General features: G+C 42.7%; 1 protein-coding gene across 4 annotated transcripts in view; it reads right to left on the reverse strand.

The window, feature by feature from the left end:
• smg7 (SMG7 nonsense mediated mRNA decay factor) overlaps window positions 1–23,493 on the reverse strand; it is a 25,847-nt gene extending 2,354 nt beyond the window's left edge. The window contains exons 1-22 of one of the 4 annotated variants that reach the window (XM_084732132.1): window positions 23,382–23,493; window positions 22,526–22,557; window positions 18,494–18,611; window positions 18,252–18,384; window positions 17,292–17,463; window positions 17,124–17,195; window positions 15,637–15,787; window positions 14,210–14,345; window positions 13,689–13,851; window positions 12,207–12,366; window positions 12,044–12,114; window positions 10,918–10,978; window positions 10,704–10,823; window positions 10,066–10,489; window positions 9,814–9,955; window positions 7,800–8,221; window positions 5,469–5,870; window positions 3,539–3,688; window positions 1,381–1,467; window positions 768–918; window positions 510–680; window positions 1–99 (exon numbers count right to left, since the gene is read on the reverse strand). The exon at window positions 1–99 is cut by the window's left edge and continues 62 nt beyond it. In XM_084732132.1, the coding sequence (XP_084588258.1) occupies window positions 1–99; window positions 510–680; window positions 768–918; window positions 1,381–1,467; window positions 3,539–3,688; window positions 5,469–5,870; window positions 7,800–8,221; window positions 9,814–9,955; window positions 10,066–10,489; window positions 10,704–10,823; window positions 10,918–10,978; window positions 12,044–12,114; window positions 12,207–12,366; window positions 13,689–13,851; window positions 14,210–14,345; window positions 15,637–15,787; window positions 17,124–17,195; window positions 17,292–17,463; window positions 18,252–18,384; window positions 18,494–18,611; window positions 22,526–22,557; window positions 23,382–23,407 (3,463 nt within the window). In that variant the 5' untranslated portion in view covers window positions 23,408–23,493. Of the gene's footprint in view, window positions 100–509; window positions 681–767; window positions 919–1,380; window positions 1,468–3,538; window positions 3,689–5,468; window positions 5,874–7,799; window positions 8,222–9,813; window positions 9,956–10,065; window positions 10,490–10,703; window positions 10,824–10,917; window positions 10,979–12,043; window positions 12,115–12,206; window positions 12,367–13,688; window positions 13,852–14,209; window positions 14,346–15,636; window positions 15,788–17,123; window positions 17,196–17,291; window positions 17,464–18,251; window positions 18,385–18,493; window positions 18,612–22,525; window positions 22,558–23,381 lie in introns of all 4 variants that reach the window. The other 3 variants (XM_084732131.1, XM_084732135.1, XM_084732134.1) reach the window with 3 other exon arrangements.
• Between the last annotated feature and the right edge of the window lie 381 nt (window positions 23,494–23,874).

Genomic DNA, 23,874 nt, shown 5'->3' on the forward strand with positions numbered 1-23,874 from the left:
AGGAGCTGCCGGTCGGTCCGGCCTGGTGCCAGCTGGTGTCTGAAGCTGCAGAGGAGGCTGCGGCGGGCAGGTAGTCCAGGCCGAAGCCGCTGACCGCTCCTGAAAGACAACACGCCAAACCACACGTCAAACATCTGGACGGACAGCTGTCAGTGACTTTAACGCTCGGCACAGATCTGACTCTGTTCTGTTGGTCTGAACCTGATTGGAGGAAAAGTCCCTCAAGGTCAAAGATATTCTGTTCATGAGCAACGCTGCAACTAACAATTATTTTCAATCATCAGTAACTTTTTCAATTAGTTGTTTGATTTATAAAATGCCAGAAAATGGTGAAAAATATCTTTCAGCCCCCCGAACCTCCCCGGACACTTCTGAACATGTCCTGAACCCTCCTGAACCCTCTAAACCTCATTGGAACCCCTCAGAACACACTGAATCCCCCTGATTCCCTCTGAACCCCTCAGAACCCCCCCGACCCCGGTCATCCTAAACCCGGTTCCCTTCCTCACCGGTCTTGTCGGCCTTCCAGCGGTCCACCACCCTGCGGTCCCGGCTGTCCGGAGTGCCGATGGGCCCAAAGTTGGAGAAGGGCATGGCTCCGTGGTTGTGTGTCGGGGGGGAGGACGGCAGGCTGCTGGGGTTAGAGGAGTGAGGGGATTGGCTGGCTGGGGTGGAGTGATCTGCCAATCAGAACACAACTTTCATCAGAGCCACGTCCCACTGAGATAAAGATCTTTCATTAAACCTTGTTTCCAGGTGAGACGTACCTGAGCTGGCGGGGAGGGAGGGGGACCAGGGAGTCCCTTCAAACAGGGAGTAGAGGGACGGCTCCTGGTGCATCATGGGAGCGTCGGGCTTGGAGCTGGGCGGCAGGTTTTTGCCGTAGGCCTGACTGAAGATGCTGTTCTGGTTGTACTCCTGAACACAGAACGAATGGAGACGTCACAGCTCTGATCGATCAGGTATTGATTGATTTTTGACAAAAAGCCTCTGCAACTATAACTGAAGTTAAACGAGTTTTGATTCTGTTTTCTAAAGCATTAAAATCTTCTGAACACATGATCAGGTTTACTGACTCCAGTCTTTACATAAACCTCTGTGGTGCCATCTGCTGTTTGAACGACGTTACAACAGTCAGACAGAAAAATGTTTTCATTCATGACTCGACTCTGATTCAGTTTATGGGGAAAAAAGCAGGAATTACTCATCTGGAACAAATATCTGATCATGGCTCACTCACTTCCTTTGAAACACTAAATCTGAAATGTGATGTCTGACATTTTATGGACCAAACTACTGATCAAACAGGTTGAACCTGCAGTATTTTTCAAAACTGCAATAACAGTTGAATAAATCTTTCAGTCTACAGTTTATACTGACCTGCATGGGGAAGCCAGACATGGGCAGCAGAGAAGACGATTGGCTGACGACCTCGGGGCCGCTCTCCATCCTGGTTTGGTTTGGCAGCTGCAGAGACGAAGGACAGACAGGATGAGGGTGGACAGACAGACAGCTGTCAGCTGACATCACACACACACACACACACACACACACACACACACACACACACACACACACACACACACACACACACACACACACACACTGAAGAGCAGGTCCTCACTGCTACATTTATTTGATTTTACTAATGAAGGAGAGCAGCAGCTCTTTAAGTTGAAAGAGAAAAAGAAATTTTAACTGAACAAAAAATTTGTCGTCATCATTTTTCTTTGTTAACACAGATAAATATTGTTTCCTGCACTTTTTATTGTGTTATTATTGCAGCCTGAGTTTGAAGAATTGTTACATCTCCTGTTTTTTCTGTTGTAGTCATAAACAAACAACAAATTAAGAAACTGCTCTTTATTTTTCGGATGTTTGATTCCTTATTGACCATGAAAATATTGACAGATTATCTGCCAACGGAACCTTCAGACAGAGAGGAAGTTATTTATAGTTTGAATTCAGAAAACTCCGGACTAACTGTCATGAACCTGCAGCTTCTGACCCACCATCACTTTTTAAATCTTTTCTCAATACTGTTATCTTTATGGAAAACTTTCAGGGTCCTTTTCATATTTCATATATTTCATATTACTTCTTGATTTGAAGGCGTTTGTCATGTTTCAGTTTTTAAACTTGTTGTTTATACTTTTAATTCTCCAAGTTTTCCAGGAAAGATCACATCACTGTTTAAAGACACTCAGCATGCGATTAAAGCCACAATCTGAAGGCTCACACTCTTCAACAGACACGTCATCTCACATTTTGCAGAAATTAATCAGAAAATGATCTGTTCTCTCACACTCCAAAACAAATTCTTCACTCCTCCGAGCTTCATGTTGGTCTGAATGTTCCATTATGGAACTGACCCTTCACTAAGCCCCGCCTCCAAACAACAACTGTCCAATCATAGGTTAGCAACCGTAATGACAGCTGTCAACAAGCTTTGCATTTCTCTCCATGTTGAAGGTGAGCAGGAGGCTCTGAGGAGAGAGATACTCAGAGTTTCATCAGTCTGGATGGTGACGTCTTTTTAGTCGTGAAACAAAAGAGCACATGAGTGTTGAATGGATTAAACTCTGTCTTCATCTGCTCTGACATAACCTGCAAACGTTAGCATGTTGGGCTAACTAATGTTAGCTTACTAACTGCAGTAACTTTACCTCCAGTCAAACTTGTTAGATCCATTGCATCTGCATTTGTTCTGTTGGGGTTTGAGGAGGAGGATGTGGGCTGATGAAGAATCAAAGTGGGTCTACAATGATGCATCTCTCTCTGGCTCACGGTCTCAGGTCTAAGCCGGGTTAGCTTAGCTCTTATCCCGGCTCTCTTCCTGTGGTGATCGTGGTCCAGCTGGTCTGGCTGGGTGACCCGTCTCAAGATCCGCTGCTCTAATCGAGTCCCTGCTCTTCCTTTTCCCACGTTAATGAGTGTATTTCTGTCATCTATCATGTAGATATACCTGCTGTATTTCACCATCTGACCAATGTTTGCTGAGATGTAAGCTAGCTTTAGCCTCAGTCTGTTAGCATTAATGTTATATCATGTACGCAGCTGTTAGCTAACTTTACATCAACGCTTTCACAGGGTTCTTGTTTTAAAACGTGTCAGATGGAAACATTAAAACTGGAGATAACTAGTAGTTACCTTTAGCATTAGCTAACATCAGCTGGCTAACAATTACTTAAATCTGCCGCCGTTATCACCATGAACTGCATAAATGCAGTGCAAGAACAGAAAGCTTAGCAGGTGTAGCAACAGTAACTAAGGAGGGCGGGGCTTAGTGAAGGGTCATTTATGAAATGTTTAGTCTGAATTTGAGATGTTTGATTGGTGAGTTCATCTGCAGATTGTGGCTGGATGACAAAACATCCACCAGGTCACGTAGTTTTTCTCTCTGAAACAACTTATGTCACAAACACAGAATCTGGATTCAGTGAAGAGATGATGAAGAGTGTGGCTTCAGGTCTGGAGGGGTCTACATGGGGGTGGGGGTGGGGGGGGGGGGTCGGAGGTGGAAGACAGGGCTACATACAAATATGTTTGGTCCAGGAGCAGTGCTAAGAGGGCCAGCCAAGGCCTGGAAGAAATCAGGAGGCTTAGTAAAGACGAGCTCCTCCTCCTCCTCAAAATCTGCTAGAGTTTTTAACAGGTCAGGAGGTAGAAGAGGCGAGCTCTTGTTGTCCTAGTGAGAGATGAAGCAAGAAGAAGAAGAAGTAGAGGAGAGGGGGGTAAAGAAAAGAAGAGAAAAGAAAAAGAAAGAAAGCAAGCTGGTAAGACAGAGGTGGGAAGAAGGAAAGTTATGCTAGAAGCTACAGAAGCCTGAACACAGATCACACAGAACAAATAAATCTGACTCTGAACAAGTCGTCGCTCCGCTCTGAGCAGAGACCTCAGTTCATAAATGTCACTGATGAACCACAGGATCACACTGAAATAAAATGAATCTTTACCAGACAGGAGCTGCAACAGGGTGTCAAACTCATTTTAGTTCAGAGGATACGTGCAGCCAGATTCTTCCAGTAAAACTAATGCATAACAATTACCTAGAAATAATAATCAAAAGTGTGGGAGCATTTCAAGCTGGACACCAAGGCGAACACTGTTGCATGTATTCACTGTAAGACAGCGCTTGCATACCACAACAGTACGTCTTCAATGCTGCAGCATCTCCACCGAAGGCACCCTGTTTACTCCAAGAGCGGAGGACCGTCACCCGAGACAAGGTTAAGTTATTAAGTTAACGCTGCGCTAATTAATGAGATTAACTTTACTGTACCTTGCTAACATAACGTTAGCCCTGCGGAGGACTAGGTTTCTATTAATTATGACTGCTGTCGATGCGTGGCTAACGTTCATACAGGCTTTATTTAATCTGTAAAAACACAGCGCTGTAGAGTGATGAGGGTGAAAAATAAAAACATAATAAAGCTAACTGGGTAGTTGCCAATTTTAGCTCAGTAGTCATTGATGGATAAAACATCAAGCAGCACTGGTGCCTAATGTGCTCCAATACAGCAGGTATCATAATTTTATTTTGAACACTGCAAAAACTCAAAATCTTATCAAGACTTTAACTTAAAACTTAACTAGAACTTAAAATTTGCTTGACACAAATGAAAGTTCAATTGAAACTCGTGGGAAAAACACATAACCTTTTAAGTGATGTGTGTTATCAGGTGTAATGACATTTTTAGGTTAGAAATAAGAAAATTTCTTGGTAAGATCCTTAGTTTTTTGAGTGAAGGCTGTGAATTTGGTCAGCTGCTGTAAGTTCAGGGTTTTTAAACAATGTGCATCTAAAAATAAAGACGTTGATTGTCTAAAAAAGGAAACGAATGGTTCATTATTAGGTGAAATGTCTCATGTATATTTATAATTGCTCTTTAACTAAACAAAAATATGTTTTATCCGATTACTCGATTAATCAATGGAATTTTCAGTAGAATACTCGATTACTAAAATATTCGATAGCTGCAGCCCTAGCCAGATCTAGTCTGCAGGCCCTATGTTTGACACCCCTGGTATAGAGACATGCTTCTCTCTATAAGCTTCTTACGACCGTGACAACACGCAGTTTAATTCTCAGTGTAAAACTCTTCGTGAACTTCAAAGTGATTAAAAAGTTTCCCACTGTTGAACAATAATTTGAGTTGTGTGTCAGCCCTGGTTGACATTCCCTTTGTATGGATTTAGCATTGCCAACAAAATGTTTTAATTCAGGTCCATTTCCCTTCAGAACACCAGCAGCAGTATTCTGATTTATTTTTGGTTATTTCAGAATTCATATATTAACTATTAATATTAAAAATCCTGCGGTTCAAGTTCAACAAGTTCAGTAAAAAGAAAAACTTCTAACCAGAAAACTGAAAACTAAGAGAAGTAAGAAAAAGAGGCAGAGAGACAGACAAGCAGCAGGACAGGAGCACCTCCTCCTCCTTCACCGTCACCTGAGAGCTGCTCACCTCAAACGGGGGTCCCCGGGGCCCAGCAGAGGGGTCCTGCTCAGGACAGATCCCCACCGGAGGAGGCCTCTTCATCCTGTCCGCCATGACAGCCAGACCTTCCCCTATCCTGTAGGACGGTTCCCAGTAGAAGTCCTGCATCTTGACGTTGGGGTACTTGATCTTCTTGTCTATGTTGGAGATCTGCGGCTGGGCCGGCGGCTGCAGCTGATGCTCGTACAGTTTGAGAGGATCCTGAGCGGCCATGTAGAAGGCCTGCTGCTGCTGCTGAGGCTGCTGCTGCTGCTGAGGCTGCTGCTGCTGCTGAGGCTGCTTCATGGGCATCTGCAGGGGAGAAATCTTCTGCAGAGCGGCCTGAGCCTGGTTCCACATCTGAGCCGGCTGATCCTGCACCTGCATGTACTGCTGACAGCAGACACACAGCCCGAGTCAACAGCAGTGCACAAAACATTTAAACATGTTGCTGAAATGTTTCTTCAAACCAACACTGAATTCATCTACTGACAACAAGTGTCGTCACAACACCAACATTCTGACCTCGATCAAGTTTAGCATCACCATAATCAATACTGAAGGGATTAGGAGTGCAACGGATCAATACAGACACAGAGCTGCTCCAGAGAGCTGAGAGGAGCTGTGTGTGTGTGTGTGTGTGTGTGTGTGTGTGCGTGCGTGCGTGCGTGCGTGTGTGTGTGTGTAGAAGTTCAGACAGCAGCAGCCAAAGATTAAATAAATATCACAATCTTATGATCTGTTTCTATGACGACAGCATGGTTACACCAGTGAAAAGTCGTGGTCATGATGTCACTGGAGGTCACGTGACGGCTTTTAAATCAGTGTCTCTTCACAGAGATGAGCTGCTGAGTCAAACACAGCAGTATCTGTCCCGTCTGTTTACTGACACTCTGCTGACAGATTTCAGGTTTTACTACTGATATAAAAGTAACAGAGAGAATAAAACTGTTTCACACTGTGATGACAGTCTGTGGGGGTCTGTACAGGACACCTGTGATCTGTTGTAATCCTAAAAGTGAACAATAGTGGTTCAATACTTCATAAATGAGAAACATCCACAGGGAACATTAACCGTGGACACAGCATACTGCTACAACTTACAACTGAACAGTTTCAGTTCAGTGACAAACTGCTAATATTTGCTTATGTTTATATAAATTATAAACCTGCCCAGCACAATACACATATTATTGTAGGGCTGTACCCGACTCACCGTTTCTTCAGTTGAATCTGATTGGTTGTCACTAGAGCTTTAATCAGACCTGAGAAGTTGAGCTTGAGGCCCAAGCCTGACAAAATTCTGTCCCAAACTGACACTCAGTTAACATATTTCAACCCGAACCCGATTAGAGCCCGACAGTTTCCTTAACAAGCTTTCCTCTAGGAAAAGAGATGCAGACGGTCCATTTTCCCCTCATTATATCATACAGAGGTAGAACATGTTATTAAACCAGAACAGGTGTCGTTCTACCATTTTAACCTTCTTAATGTATGAAAAGGATGCTTTAACCATAACGACAAAAATTAAACAAACTAGATGCAACATGTCTGAGGACAGAACATTTACACACTCTCATTCTCTTATATACTCTTATAAAATACACCTAAGATAAATACTAAAGGCTGAAATTTATAAAGTATATTTAAATGCAAAGCCTTGTGGATAGAACATGTAACCAAACCAGGCTGTGAAGTGTGTCTGCACTGTCTGAATGAGGGATCAACGAGCGGTTTGCTGCCATATTTAAAAACTCATAGAGAAGCCCAAAGTCTGCAAAAACTGTGGATTCACTTTATCCAAAACACTTCCAGCTGAGATGCAAGAGATGATGGATTTACCTCAACAGTCAGCTGTATCAGAAAACTGAGGAAGAACAAGAAACTGTCCTGAAGAATCCACCTGAAACCTCACATGAAGTGAAGTGAGAGTTTTGCTTTTTAACTCTGAGTGATCCCTGACTTTACTCAGCTGACTGTGGGCTAACAGCGAGGTGTGGTTGTATTAACGAGGATGAACGCTCATCATCACCTGACTGCACAAGCACCTCATTTGACTACCTCACTAGTACTGCCCCCTAGTGGAGATTCAGGCAAATTATATATTTCATCTTCTCGATCACAGAGACATATTTGACCTACAGCTGAACTTTAGGAAATTCTAAAACTGAATCATTTTTAATGAAAAAAGCACTGAATTACCTACATTTCAGTAAATATTGTGTTTGTGAATCAAAGACCAACACATTTCGTTCCTCAGGCTTGACTCAGACTTCCCCGTCCCTCAGTGTAACAGTAAAACCTACAGACAGTACTGACCTGCTGCAGCCCCGGGTGGTGAGGTGGACTCTTCCCCATCCCGACCTGCTGGACCGGTTTGGTGGGGGACTGCTGCTGCTGCTGGCTCAGCGCCTGCACCTGCAGCTGCACCGACTGCTGCAAGGCCTGCTGGGAGGGCGGCTGGCTCTGGGGCTGCTGACCCTGGGAGGGACCCTGGTTCATGGGTCCCGGACCCTGGCCCGCGGATCCTGGCCCCTGGCCCGGCCCCGGACCGGAGGGCCTCTGCTGACTGTAGGGAATGTGGGACTGCTTCCCGGCCTGGGTGCCGGCCTGCGTGTGGACGCCCGGCTGGAGGAACGGTCCGGGGACGGACACTCCGGTGGAGAAGGTGAAGCCCGGATTCACCTGAAGGCCCGGGAACGCCACCGGGGGCGGGATCACGTAGGCTGAGGGAGGGAAACCTGTGGAGGAACCAATCAGGAACAAGACTTAAAATAAAATAGGAAAACATGAGGTAACGCTAATAAAATGCAGCGAACATCCAGATCACTTAGATCTGGATGATACAGCTGGAAAATCTATCACGATATCAGTCAGTATTGATAATTATTGATCATATAGGCCAAGATTAACAAAATGCTCCTAAGGGTGGAAGAGGCTTAGGTAATAAATTAAGTAGTTAAGAAAATAATCAATTAGCCAAATAGTGTGATAATCAATTAATGAGATTGAATCATTTTTTTAAAACAAAAAAGTAAAAAAAAAAAAAAAGAAAGAAAAAAAAAACTTCTTCCTCGGTTTCTGAGGACGTTGTCTTGGGTTTTGGGAAACAATGAAACATTTCTGATATTTTATGGACCAAATTACTAACTGATTGATCAACAAAATGATCAACAGAATTAATTTATAATGAACAGAATCATGTGAGGAAAGACTTGAAAAACATCACTGGACAAAATCAAATATCACAAATCTTCAATATCAATATTGCAACAATATTTTAGTTATGACTCTTGGTGCTTTCATTAAATATTTACACCACAGCTGTAAATTTGTTTGAAAATGCTAACAATTAATCATTAATAATTAATAAGACACATGATGCAGAGCAGCAAGAACAACCTGCTGAGTTCAGAAAATTACATCACTTCACTATAATGCAGCATTTAATGTCTAGAACATCTCGATATGATGATATCCAAAACCTCAGATGACATCTAGTCTCATATCACAATATGATATAATATTGATATATCGCTCAGCCCTCTGATCGCTGACAGGATCATTCATTTAACTCCAAAATGAGGCTGAACATGAAGAATTCATAAGATAAATAAAATATCTTGTCTAATTTATCATTTGATAAAAATCTGAGATTTCAGGGTTTGTGCTGCGTCAATATTTCCCCGAGATATCAAAACAAATATTGATAAAATATTATTGATATATAATCTAAATATTTTTGATTCAAACAGAAGCGTTTGTGTTTTGTGTGACTGAAACACGGCTTGAAACTCATGTGGAGAGAATCTGAAGCAGGGCTGCTACTACCGTATTTTCCGCACTATAAGGCACATCTAAAAGCCTTTAATCTTCTCAAAAACCGACAGTGCGCCTTATAATCCGATGCGCCTTATATATGGATCAATATTGGTTAATTATGGCTACCGTAGTCAGGGGGCGTCGCTGAAGTAACAGCGGTAAAAACGGTAAAGGGGAATTGCAGTCCCACACCACTTGTGTGTGTATAAAGACCCCAAAATGGCACCTTTCAAGAGACACGCTTACGACGCAGAGTTCAAACTCAAGGCTATCAGTCACGCAGAAGAACATGGGAACAGAGCAGCAGCGAGAGAATTCAACAACTGACTGACTTATCTGACTGTTTTGTTGACATTCCCTTTAGCGCAGCTCCATCTAGTGGATGCATAACGCAACCCCAGCCACTAGATGGAACTGCACTACTACTGCACTACTACTGCACTACGCGTGCGTGCGTGCGTGCGTGCGTGCGTGCGTGCGTGCGTGCGTGCGTGCGTGCGTGCGTGCGTACCAGGTCTGCTGGGCAGAGGTGGGAAGGCTCCAGGATGATGGATGGGGATGAACTGGGAGGAGCAGGTGGTTTGAGTTTGAGTGACAGGAGTCTTCTTCGCCTCTGACACCGGAGTCTTCCTCAGCTCTGTCTGCGCCTTCACCTGAAGAAGAGAAAACACATCCCACATCGTCATTGGCTGCTTGAACCCGACTCTTCATCAACATATTCAGATGAGCAGCTCTGTCAGTGATGAAGGTCTCGTGTTTTCACCTGTTTTCCAGCATCAGCACTTTTCTCGTGAGCAGCTTTTTTCAGCTCGCTCTTCCTCTTCCCATCCCTCTTCAGCTCTCCTTTCCCAGCGGCCCCGTTGCCCTTAGCGAAGTCTCGCCGCTCCTTGCCGCTGTCTTTCAGATGATGGTTTCGTGTCGGCTCGCGGCTCTGCTCTCGTGGTTTGATGTTCTCCTTGAAGGTGACGACGGGTCGGTCGCTGCCGTCAGGCCACGAGCTCTGCGTCTTCCCTGCTGAGAGCACCGACTTCAGGCCCGAGTTCCCGCCATCATTGGGCATCTGCTCGCCATTGGACGACTCCTGCAGCACCGGCGCCTCCTTCTCCTGCGGCTCCTCAATGGCCTGCTCTGGAATGTCAGTGATGAAGACGAGGAGGCCGTCTTCACTCACTCTGCACTGGATCAGCCTGTAGAGAGGACACAGATAATGTACCGATGTCCCGTCAAGGTGTCCTGACCTCCTGTGATCTGTCCAGGAGCTCACGATGTAATGAGAACCAAACACACACAAACTACAGCTGCACGTTCAATAGAGACCTTTACTTTTACTACAGTGCAGTAAAAGTAAAAAGTTTTTAAAGTGACAGTGACGGAGCAGTGACAGAGCGGATCGGCACTCACCCCGGCTGGTTGTCAGCCACCCACTTGCCCAGACTGATGAGTCTCTGATGTCTGGTGTGGACCGGCAGGCCGTCCCTGTCCACCAGGATGCCCTGATGACCTTTAGTGAAGTCCAGAGACCTGAAACACAGACACAAGTCAGCACGTGGACATGTTTTGATGGATTCAGCAGTGCTGAACATTTATCCTACTACTGAATGTAGGAGTGCAGTACCTGAGAGCAGGCCGGAGCGCCAAGAAACCCTGCAGCTCAAACTCCTCTGGCAGGGGCATCACTACAGAGAAAAGAAACACACCTTCAGCTTCAACAGCATTAAAACATCAACATACATACACATGAGGCAGACACAGGCCAGCTGACAGAGATTGGAAATGAACCAGTATCTTCAGCTGATCAACTACAAATTATCATTTTACAACTGAAAAAAGTTCATGTGGTCGTGATATGATGTCTTCAGTGCCACAATCAGTGACAATAACCAGGGCTGTTGAGGCACAGATTCTTTCTCACTGCAGTGAGGAAGCTGTAAGCAGAAGCAGTCAGTTGTCAGTAAATGTACAGTTCAGGTCACAGTGTGTCAGTTTATAAACGCTACAGGTTCTCAAACCCAAGAAAAATCTCATCTGTTGTTTCAAACTGCTGGAAAAGTGACGGGGTTAGCCCCAAAGTAAGCTGAGCAGTGCAGGTCCATGTTAAGCTAATGCTAATGTTAGTGTTGTAGCCAGGGTGGGAAATTAGCATCAGTCACCAGCCGAATGCAAAATGTAAAATATGAAAGTGGCTGGTAGACAGAAACTCACAGTTTACTATTGAAAGACTGGTGAAATTAAACATTTGTCTGCCGGTGGCTGGTAGATGATCACAAGTGTTCTGATTGTAGCTTCATGACGTTAGCTCCTGTGCAATCACTTCCCTTTCAGAAGCCTTGAACTGCAGTGTCTTTTTGGGAAACAAATCCATAAAGATAAATCCAACACCGAATGTCTTCCATAGTTATTTGGTTCCATGAGGAACACAGTTGTTGATGTGGTTAGCATGTTGTTAGCTGTCCACTGGCAATGCCAAGATGGCTTGGGTTGAGTCTGTCAACCAATCAGAGGCTGTGTTCTTGACTTGTGTGTGACAGTGCTGATCCATAGATATATTTACCGCTTTTATTCTGAAGGAACACTGCATCATGTCATGACAAACAGCTTTTATTATGAAGAGGAATCATCTGTTCCTGTAATAGTTGACAACTGTTCTCAGATGTGACCGACTGTAACCCGAGGAGGACTCCGATCAGAGCTCGTATTGATCACCGAACTAAATAAAGAATCAATAGCAGCTGGTGTCCTACCTGAGGAACAGGACACGTCGTCCTCTTTGGGCTGGAAACTGTTGAGGATGGAGACGAGCCAGGGCCAGACGCTGAGAGACGGGGACAGAAAGTCGAGTCAAACGTTCTGTAAGAACTCACCAAACAGCCGAGCGTTTCCACAAAAGACAAAGAAAAGACTTACTACTGCCTCTTGTCAACAGCGGCCTCATGGAAGACGCTGGGTCTCAGTTTGAGCCAGTCCAGAGACACTTTGATGGCAGGCAGAGGACACTCGCCCATGATCTCCTCCCCTCGGTTCTTGTTGAGCAGCACGCGGCTACACATGACGCCCAGGAAGGACACTGAGGGGACAGCGAGCGAGCCAACAACCAATCAATCAGTGAGCTTAATGTCAGCAGCAACTTCATGTGAGATGGCTGACTGTTTGTAAGACAAAATGTTCCTTTAAGAACCCTTTTTATCCAAAGACCTTTTTTAGAAGAAAGAGTTCTTCAAGGATTGTTGAGATCCCTGACAAACTCTTTCATCATGGGTTCTTTGTACGTAATATAAATGGCTCTCAGTAGAACCCCCTGGGATGATTCTAAAAGCTTTGGAATATAAAAAGATTCTCAGTAGAACCTCTTGAATATGTTCTAGATAAAACCCTTAGAATGTCAAAAGATTCTTGGTAGAACCCCCTGGGTGAATTCTTGTTAGCACCCTTAGAGAAGTGGAAAGATTCTGGATTGAACCTCCAGAGAGGGTTCTAAGTGGAACCACTGCACATTAAGAGATTCTCTGCAGAACCTTACAGGGGGTTCGAGGTGAAACCTTTCACAGATGGTTCTAGGTATAGCCCCTCTGAAAGGGTTCCAAGTGAACTATTATAAAAAGTTCTAACAGGAACCAGAAAATGGTTCTCCTGTGGGGACAGGCTGAAGAACCCTATATGGTTCTAGTTAGCAGCTTTATTTCTAAGGGTGTATGGAACACTGTCAGAGAACGTGGAACATGCTGCAGTAGAAATAAAACTGTTGTTTGGTAAATGAAACATTTTTAAGAGTTTGTAAGTTTGATTAATTGATCATTAATTTTACCAATGATTGATAACAGAAACAAACAATTTGAAACCGTAGTAACGTTTCCATCTTGGAACATAAAAGAGATGTTCTCATTAGTGTATAATCAGCTGGAAACAAGAACTGTTGTGTTTTTGTTACTTTAGAATGAGTCCTATTATTGATCAATAATCATCAGTAAGATGAACTTAATGACTTCCTGACTAAAGACAGACAACAGAACAGCTAGAACAGTTTGATAAGTTCAGAAAAATCACATCACTTTACTGTAACAGGCTTTAAAAAAGAGAAAGAAACAACACTTATGCCTCATCAAGATATTTCTTCTTTGTATCACAGTACGGTATAATATTGATAAAATTGATCAGCCTGAAGTTAAAATGTGCTGAAAATGTTCTAAAACGACTGAAACACACGCTGAGATCATTTCAAAGTTTTATATTTTAAACCACTCAGCGTGTATAAATGAGCCGTCTCTATTTAAACAGTTTTAAAGAATGAAGCAGAATTGTTGCTGTGACTCTGGAGGCTGTTTGCAGTATGAATACGAGCAGCGTGTGTGTGTGTGTGTGTGTGTGTGTGTGTGTGTGTGTGTTTCTTACTGAAGAGTCCAAGCAGCTGGAACCAGCTGATCTGCTGCTCGCTGCTGTAGCTCTGCTCGCCGCCGTCAGTCGTCAGGTCTCTGAGGTGATGCAGCTCAAACAGGTTGATGACGGTGATGTGGACCAGCTGCTGAGAGCTGAAGGCTTTCTGCAGGATCAGCCTCTGCGCACGCACACACACACACACACACACACACACACACACACACACACACACACACAAACACACACACACACACACACACACACACACACACACACAAACACACACACACACACACACACACACACACACACACACACACACACACACACACACACACACACACACACAAACACACACACACACACACACACACACACACACACACACACACACACACAAACACACACACACACACACACACACACACACACACAAACACACACACACACACACACACGAGTCAGATCATCAGATTAAAGACTTTTACATCACGCTGCAGGCACGAGACAAACAGGTGCACAGACTTTTGTTTTACCTGAAACTGCTCCTCAAGTTTCTCCCTCAGAGCGTCCAGTTTGTCCAGACTCTTACTCAGGTAGACGTGACCGTGAAACTTGATGAAGGCCCGGATGAAATCTGATACACTCCACTTGGTTTTCACCTCATCACGGCTGCAGACACACACAGGGAGGACAGAGGAGTTCATACATGAGAAACACATCTGAGTCACAGGACTGTCATTCCCTTCTCTAAAGGAACAAGGTTTCAGATTCAAATCAAATCATTTTCTTTGATTTAAATCAATCATGAAAAAAACAATATATTTGCTAAAGTAACTTTCTGAGTCCTTTCTTTTGGACTGCTTCCCTTATTTGTGAATATTTCACAAAATATACTTTACCTTACTGTTCTGACAGGAAACCACTATCACTCTCTCCACAGCCAGACTTTAGGAAAATCAGTCATTCAGCTCACAGAACACAGAACGTGCTTTAATCTGTCAGTTAGTTTGTGTTATTATGTGACTTTAGTGAATCTGAATTAACCCTTTAAACCACTGAAGTCACACAGTAACACAAACAAACTAACAGATGGAGGCAGCAGCAGACCAACAACTCCTGTGTTCTGTGAAGTACAATCACTGATTTTATGAATGGACTTTGGTGTGATCTTGTATAATGGTGGTTTCTCGTAGGACTGGGCGATGTGGCTTAAAAATAACATGTCTGTATATTTTTAGGCTCAGGGTTCCTCCACCATTTTTCAACATTCATTCTCAAGCTTTTCCAGAACCTTACAGCCGTAGTTAATTACACATTTATACACCTCTTCAGAAACGAACTGTTCTACATAGAACCACAGCCTCCCAGGAAGAATCCTTTTGGAACCCGTATTTTTAAAAGTGTGACCTATGAAACATATTAAGAGCTACATGTTTCACATGTTAATTTGATAGTTGATCGATTCATTTTCACACAATCGATCTAAATCTTACAATAAATTGATCTTTGATTAATTGTTATCATCCCTATATTAAACACATATACTTCAATATCTGAATATGTGTGTAGCACAGTCATAAAAATAATCACTGTTCTATTTCAGATCTTTGTTTGATAAAAGGTTAATTAAATTTTCTCAGTTGATCAAATTCTTAATGATTGATAATCGATCATAGATAAATTGTTATCATCCCTCGTGCAGACATATGATAATTTTACAGACTATGATGCACTGCTGTAGATTCGGGCTGTGTGATGTGAACAAAATCAAATTATACCAAGATACTGATTTATGATTCTGTACAAATCCCTCAAATATCAATACTGAAACAATAACGTAGAGGTGACTATTGGTGCCTTGACAAAATATAAACACATGGAGATTTTTGATAAATAATCATTATGTGTGTAAAGACAAATGAGAGAAGAGGTGGAAGAGAGCAGCTGTTTACTCTGTTACCTCTCCAGAGCCTTGGTCAGGGCCTTCTGCAGGTTGGTGGAGGCTGCTGGGAACGGGAACTTGACTGCGATGCTGCGGCAGTAGTAGAAGATTGTTGTGAGGTGGTCTCCTTTAGACGAGGCCAGGATGGCCAGCTGGTTGTACGGCTGACCTGCAGGAGACACAGAGGAGCATCACACTACAGACACTGGGGTAAAAAAACTACAAAAATGGCTGCTGATGAAAACCTGCTGCAACTATTTCAGTCTTTATTTTTCCAAATCTTTAGCCAGAAGGAACAATTAAATTCTCAAAAATAATTAGAGCTGCGTCATTTGATTACAGTCGATGATTAAATTAATTGTTATCTATTTTCAGATTGTTTTGAGACATTTTTTTAATATTTATATTTAAGATTTTAATAAGAAAATGTCAACTTTAAGAAAAACAGCAAAGACTCCCGCACACTGTCTCGCTTTCTATTTTATTAAATATCCGACGTTTCGGTCCAAACAACCTTCATCAGGTATACTGGCCTATAATAATATGAATAATAAAATGTCCAAATTCTCTGATTTCAGCTTCTGCAGTTTACTGCAGCAAGTAAAAGTATCTTTGGGTTGGAAAGCAAAGTTGCTGTTCTGTCACAGGTATGGCGGAGAACATTTGGAGACAGCCAAAGGAGAAAAAGAGACATTAAAAAAACTTTTGGACAGATCAGATTTAAAGGCATGTTTATTTAAACTGTACAAACAAAGTTAAAGGGACAGTTCAGATTATTTAAAGTGTGGCTGTATGAGGTTCTTCTCCACAGTCAGTGTCTTACCTTCAGTAGATGGAGCTCAGTTTGGAGAAGCAGCAGGAGAACCGGTGTAGGATGCTAAGCTAATGTCCAGCTGTGGACAGGGTCAGCAGCAACATGGATTTAAGACACCTAAAAACTTTAAGTGTACATGATATTTAGAATATTTTCTCCTCTTTACCTTTCTGTCAGACAGTCTTTTCTGACAGGAAACCAGTTATATAAGACAAATATCACTCTCTACAAACCAACCAAACTCCATTGACAAAAGTCAGTCATTTAAACTCACATATCACAGGAGTTGTTGGTCTGCTGCTGCCTCCATCTGTTAGTTTGTTTGTGTTACTGTGTGACTTCAGTGAATCTGAAATAACCCTTTAAAACACTGAAGTCTCACAAACAAGCTAACAGATGGAGGCAGCAGGTTTGGTTGGTTTGTAGAGAGGAACATTTTTCTCATATAAAGGTGGTTTCCTGTCAGAAAAGTCTGTCTAACTTAAACTGATATTAATGTTTTAGGTCTCTAAAATCCATGTTGCTGCTGACCCTGTCCACAGCAGGACACTGCTCAGCTTCCTATACTGATGCTTCTCCAAACTGACCTCCATCCACACACTGTGGAGAAGAACCTCATGGAACCACACTTCAAATAATCTGAACTGTCCCTTTAAAGTAAAATGTCCCATCTGCAGTATGACACACTCACCGTTTGATGGAACCAGCTGAGCTGCATGTCGGTAGTATGACTCCGCCTGGCTGGTCTGGTTACGGTAACGTGCTGAAAGACACAAACGTGTTCGGAGTAAGAACCAGACACATCAACTCTGAGAACACTGAGATGTAAATAAAAGGACACGCGTGTGGATTTAGTCACCGATGTCTCCGAGGTGGACGAGGCAGTGCTGGCAGATATAGGAGCAGGAACTGGGCTGCGGGGTGACGATGGCGCTGGTGTTGCTCTGTTTATTGCTGATGATGCCGAGCTGAGACGACTTGACTCGACACGGCAGGTCCACATTGAACACAGTGCACAGCTCCTGTAGTAACTGGACACAAACAGAGGCGTGTTCTATCAGTGTGAATAAATGAAAAACACTGCTTATTTTGATAAGTCTGGATCATTTAAATGAGACTGACTGACTGTAGTTTACAGCAACCCCTGCTCAGTAACCATGGTAACTGATACCACTGAACCAGCCTGCTCCGTGGCAGGGTAACTGTCAAGCTTAATTTAGTCGTATGTCAGATCATTCCAGCCGAGCAGAAATAGAATCTAAAAAAAGAGATGTCATGTAGATGTGTTCAGACCGGCACTCTGATCAGACATGTCAAGTCTGGTGCAGATTGGACCATTTACAGCTAAATTAGAGCAAGTATGCAGTCTGGATCTCAGCATACGCTGCGCTCAACTTCACCACCACAGACTGCATTTAGCTGCTAGCTGTGGTTGTGGACCAATCACACGACACATTAAATCTAAGAACGTTTGCAGTGAGCAAAACCAAACAAACAGTCATTTTTTTCTAGAACTAGGTACAAAAAGGATTGACTGCAGGTCTCATTTGACTGGAGAAGTTACATGGTATACCCAGCCCTCTGCTCTGTTCAATCAAAGAGGAAACATGTGATTTTATTCTGCAGAGATCACAGATACACACAGAATCTTCTCCTGATCAATCACCACCTGATTTTGTAAAACAATCAGGACCAGGATTCAAAAATGACTAAATTCAATGAGCAGAATGAGAGCTGATGAAAAGTGAGCAGTAAAAACCTTTGTTGTAGCTGAAGCAGCTGCCCTGCTGCTCCTCCCTGGGCACCACCTGACTCTTACCTGTGTGTAGAATCCACTGGCAGCCTCCAGAAACAGCGACAGGTTGGCCTGGACCTCACTGCGGTTGGGATTGGCTCGGTTCTTAGCCTGGCTCTGCAGTGTGGTGATCTGGTTCTTAAAGGCGTGATTCCACCTGCAGGTGGACAACAAAAATCCCCATTATACATCAGACCTCCACGCCTCATCCTACACAGGCTGGCAGTTAGTTCATTTCTGACAGAGATGCAGGCGGAGCAGCTTACAGGTCTTGCTCCACCTTCTTGTCCAGGGCGTACTCCAGGTCAGTCACCAGCATCTTCTGGTACAGGTCCTGCAGGGCCTGCCGAGACGTCCACACCTCTGCCGCCCCCAGCTTCGAATCTGACGGACAGAGGAGAGCAGCTGGAGGACAAACTGAACCTCGACACGTGTTCACAGCACCCAGTATCAGAAACTTGGATCAGAATTTTCATGACTTAATTTAAAAGGGACAGTTCACCCCAAAATCAAAGACATAGTTTTTCCATCTAGTTATTTTGATGTGAGGTGCAGAGTTTTGTAGATATCAGCTGTAGAGATGTCTGCCTTCTCTACAATATAATGGAACTAAATGGCACTAGTCCTGCAGTGGTCAAAGCACCAAAAAGTACATTTGAAAAACTCAAAACCAGTGTCTCTTTCTTTTGGAAAGAAAGAAAGAACGAAAGAACGAAATAAATAAAGAAAGAAAGAAAGAAGTTCCTATATGAAACTGATCACAACAAGATCTGTGGATTATCTTCAGTAACTGGGTCAGGATCTCTGGAAAGAGACACTGGTTTCCAGTTTTTCAGATGAACTTCTTGGTGCTCACAGCACCAAAATTCTAAAGATTCAAGGACTGTTTGGAACTATTTTTCAAGTGACAAGATTAAGTTTAAGATTTAATTGATTAATCGTTTTGGGTCATTTTTTTAAATTAAAAAAAGTCCAAATTCTCTGATTTGAGCTTCTGAAATCGGAATATTTTCTGGTTTCTTTACTCTTCTCCGACAATAAACTGAATATCTTTGAGCTGAGACATTTTATGGACCAAAAAACAAATCAACCAACTAAGAAAATAATCATCGGTTTCTTGGACAATGAAAATAATCACTGGTTGTGGCCTTTATCTGTTCTCCTGAGTCATGTGACTAAAATCTGACTCCTCTGTTGTGCATGAATCTGAGCAGAGACACAAGCAGCAACAGATTTAAAGAGCATTTGGGACGTTTGAGACGAGAGCAGCAGCTGCTGTGACTGTGTGTCAGACATGTTTGTCTTTCTGTTGAGACAGCAGATCCATCTCAACAGGATCAGGTGTGTCAGACAGTCCTCCAGACAAAACGTTCACATCAAAGCATAAAGAGCAGCGGAGGCCTGCAGGTTGAGTGTAGTTTCCTCCAGCAGACTCTCTGGCAGGAGTCCAGCCTCCATGTGAAGCTGCACAGTTTACACAGACCTGCAACTTGAAACCAGAAAATATTCACATCCAAGAAGCTCAAATCAGAGAATTTGAACTTTTTTATCTGGAAAACTGACTCAAACCAATAATAATCAATTATCAACACAGTTGTCGATTAACTTATTGCAGCTCTTGTAGAAACATGGCGGCCTCCGTGTTAGAGGAGCTGCTCCCTCTGTAGATATAAAAGGCTCATTCTAAGGTAACGAAAAACTCAATAACTCTTTATTTTCAGCTGACGACACCCTAATGAAAACCTACTTATGAATATTATATTCCATTTCTGATATATCCTGACAATAAATCCCCCTCAATCTTACACCTTTAAAAGAGAGCCAGCTTCATGACAGTGAAAACTGTGACCTGAGACTCTTGATCATATGCAGGATACCTGTGTACAGGTAAACACACTCTATGTAAACAACAGTCTGACAGTCTGACTTGACAGGATTCCACATTTGGTGCTGGCAATAAAAAATCAGTCGGCACTCCTAGGGCTGGGCAACATATCAATATTATAATGTTTTATGATATGAAACTATGAAACTAGATATCATGATAGATTCATCGCAGTTAAAAATTTAACCAAGGAAACTTCAACTTATATTTGAAATAAAAGGAAAAAGGGACTAAATATTATATCTAATTAATTATTGATGATTAATTGACAGTTACCATTTTCAACAACCTGTTAAGGAAAATGCAGATTTGCAACCCCAGAGTTAATATTTTGTGAAAACACCAGTTGTCATACCTACAATATTGAAATCATTATATTATTGTGATGTGATGTTGTCCATATCGCCCAGCGATAATAAAATAAAATATACAAACTACAACAACACAAACTTGTTTTACCTCCACCCTTTGGAGTACACAACATGTTGTCAGTCACAACCTTTAAGATCAATAATTATTGATATCAACTGATATGAAACTTCACTATCATGACAGGACCTTCAGCTGTATCGCCCAGGCCTGATTACTAAAGTATCTCCACTCATCACTGACGAGGAATTCAGCACGCAAGTCAAGACTATTTGTAGTAGGATCCATCAATCTGGATCAATACATCGATTCAATAGTCAACGATCAAAGAAAACACTGATCCATGAAGCCAGGCACGTCTAAACTTTCAAACAGAACACTAACAAATAAATCGAGGAGATCAGAGAGCTCAACTACGAAGCAAGATTAACGGGTTATCACGGTCTGTTGAGTCTAAAGGGAAAAAAGTGTTTTCAGTGTCACAAAGGTGCCCCTCTTTAACCTGACTAGATCACCATGGTAACTGATGCTCACCTGGTCAGGAGCAGGTTATGTTCAGAGTTTCAGATTAAATCGTCTGTAAAAAGTGTTTAAACCCCAAAGTAGTGACATTAATCACTAATCAGTATTAATCATTAAGCACTTTTTATTAAACTTGACTCAACCAACACACCAAAATCGTGATCTGAATCGAACTGATTTTGAGAAATCTGAATCGATATCTATCCCCAGCAGTTACACTCAGCTCTCCTGATCATTATGTAACTGATTCCGTTTTAATGTCCAGACATGACGTCTCATATCAATCACAAGACAAATGAATTGAAATCCTATCAAGAAAGAATCCGTGTGGCTAGGGCTGGATTTAAAAAAGAAATCGATCCAAATCAATTTTCCTTTGCCTGGTCCGATATTGATTCATAAAATCCCAAAATTGATCTTTTAATATATGTCTCGTCTCCTGTGGATGTGTGGTACAGCCTGCAGTTTTAAAGGGATAACTCACACAAATATGAAACTTCAGTCATTATCTGCTCACCCTCATGCTGACTGAAGGTCAGGTTTAGTTTTTTAGTCCACAGAACACTGCTGGAGTTTCACAGGAAAAAGGTGTTGCAGAATCTCCCAAACAATGGAAGTGAATGGTGACCAGTTTTCAAATATTAAATAAAACAGCAGAATGAAACCATAAAATGCCTCCATACTGCTCATCTGGTGTAATCTAAGTCTCCTAAAGCCCCAACATGAAAGAGGTCATTTACATCATGTTTTTAGCCTGAATCTACACTGCAGATCCTTGGCTTAGAGACACGTTCACACTGTCAGAACTGTGTATGTGTGTTGTGACAGTGTGCAAACAGCATGTTGGGCTTTAGGAGACTTTACACCAGATGAACACTATGGAGGCATTTCATGGGGTTTTTGGATTCTATAGCACTAACTTCCTGTGAAACTCCAGCAGTTTTTTGTGGACTAAAGACACTGAACTCAACCTTCAATCAGCATGAGGATGTACATATGATGACAAAATTTTCATTTTTGGGTGAACTATCACTTTAACCCAGTTAATCTCGCATGAGCAGCCTTTGGCACGAGATCTCATAGCACAACATTTTGCTACTTTTAGTGTGCTGGTCAGTTCATTAATGTCACTACTCTTGGGGTCAATTCTTAATGTAAACATTAGTATTATTTTAATAATGTACCAGATTACAGGTTCATTTTTGTACAGTATACAGCATTAGTTTTCTGTAAATCTCTTTCATATCCCAGCTGGTATTGTGACTGAAATATCTCTAACCAACTTGATACTGAATCGAATCAACGTGGGAAACCTGAATCGATACCCACCCCTAATATCGACAAATATCATTGTTCCATCAGTTGACAAAGGAGTATATTGTGATGAAACTTTCCTATCAGAGATTTACATCCCTGATAACACAAGGCAGCCTTGTCTGATCACAGGTGTGCAGATACAGACAGAGTGAACAGGTACAGTGATCGATCAGAAAGATGTTGGAGGTGATGGTGCAGGACCTACCTGTCATGTCAGCCTTCAGGGCCTCTGCCTGTCTGCTCGGATATAAACAGATAGCAGGAAGTTAGACAGTTCCATCACACACAGCATGACACATCATGGCCACACTGGTCCTCACACATACTAATAACATGCAGCACTTCCTTATCGGTTACAATCCAGGTGTGTCACCAAGCTAACAGTTAACGACAGAAACCTGATGCTGCTGTTGTGATCAACTGAAGCTTCATTTAAACATTAAAGAGCTCAGATCAGGTGTGGACAGGAGGACACAGAGGTGATGTTAGGCTCTGACTATTACCTGGATCCAAAACAAACAACAAACCTTCATTACAGAGCCGTCAGCTTGCTAACAGGAAGCTAATTCACTCCTCACGTTGAAACACACGACTGAATAGACTATGTGAAACCGACCGTGTGAATCAAACCAAATCAAATCACACAATTAATACGAACAGCATCAGTCCGCTTGGTGCTAACCTGACATACGCAGACAGACGCTAACATGCTAAAGCTAGGTTAACTAGCAACAACAGTGAGAAACAGTCTGTGTGTGTGGCGCTAAAAACACATTTAACCTTAAATTGACACCGAACATTAAATCTTCACACCACCACGCCAACATGTGTCAAACAGGTTTGTCTGTGTGTCTGAATGTGAGTTGAAAGTGACGGCAGGTGTTAGCATTGACTGTTTGTTGATATGTGAAGCTAACGTTAGCTAGCGCCAACAGCTAGCTTCAGCGTTAGCTTCAGCGTTAGCAGCCGAACAAAACAGTTCATCAGTGAGGTTAAACTGTCCGTCTGCGACACACCTGAACACACACCTGGACGGACAGGTGACAACGCAGCGAGCTTACCGCAGATACTGGGCGCAGAGGTTCATCCTGACGGATCACCAGTCTCTCAGACAACGACTGGTCCAGAAGCTAACGCTCCTCCCGCCGCCATCTTGTTCCTGTCTGTCTGACCCACAGTGAGGAGGAGGAGGGGGGGGGGGGGGGGGGGTATCACACAAACCGCTGTGGGGGTTTTCAGGTATCTGTACTTTACTTATTATTATTTATTTATTTTTCTACATCTGAACACAAACATCTGAACTTTCTCCTGCTCACATTTTCTAAACAGACTCCTTCCTTTGGTTTTAATGACTTTAATTATTGATTACTTGATTATTTTGCATCATTGAGCGCCCCATTCCAACATCAAGACTGATTTCAACCTGAATGGACGAAACAATAAGACACAGAAAAGACGATTGACTGGAGGATCCATCAGAGGACATCAGGACAGACGGGACGAGACGGAGACAAAAAGAAAAGACACAACAAGACGAACACGAAGAAGAAGAAG

Source organism: Lutjanus erythropterus, chromosome 12 (assembly GCF_056507025.1).
Source record: "Lutjanus erythropterus isolate fLutEry1 chromosome 12, fLutEry1.hap2, whole genome shotgun sequence".
Taxonomy (NCBI): domain Eukaryota; kingdom Metazoa; phylum Chordata; class Actinopteri; order Lutjaniformes; family Lutjanidae; genus Lutjanus; species Lutjanus erythropterus.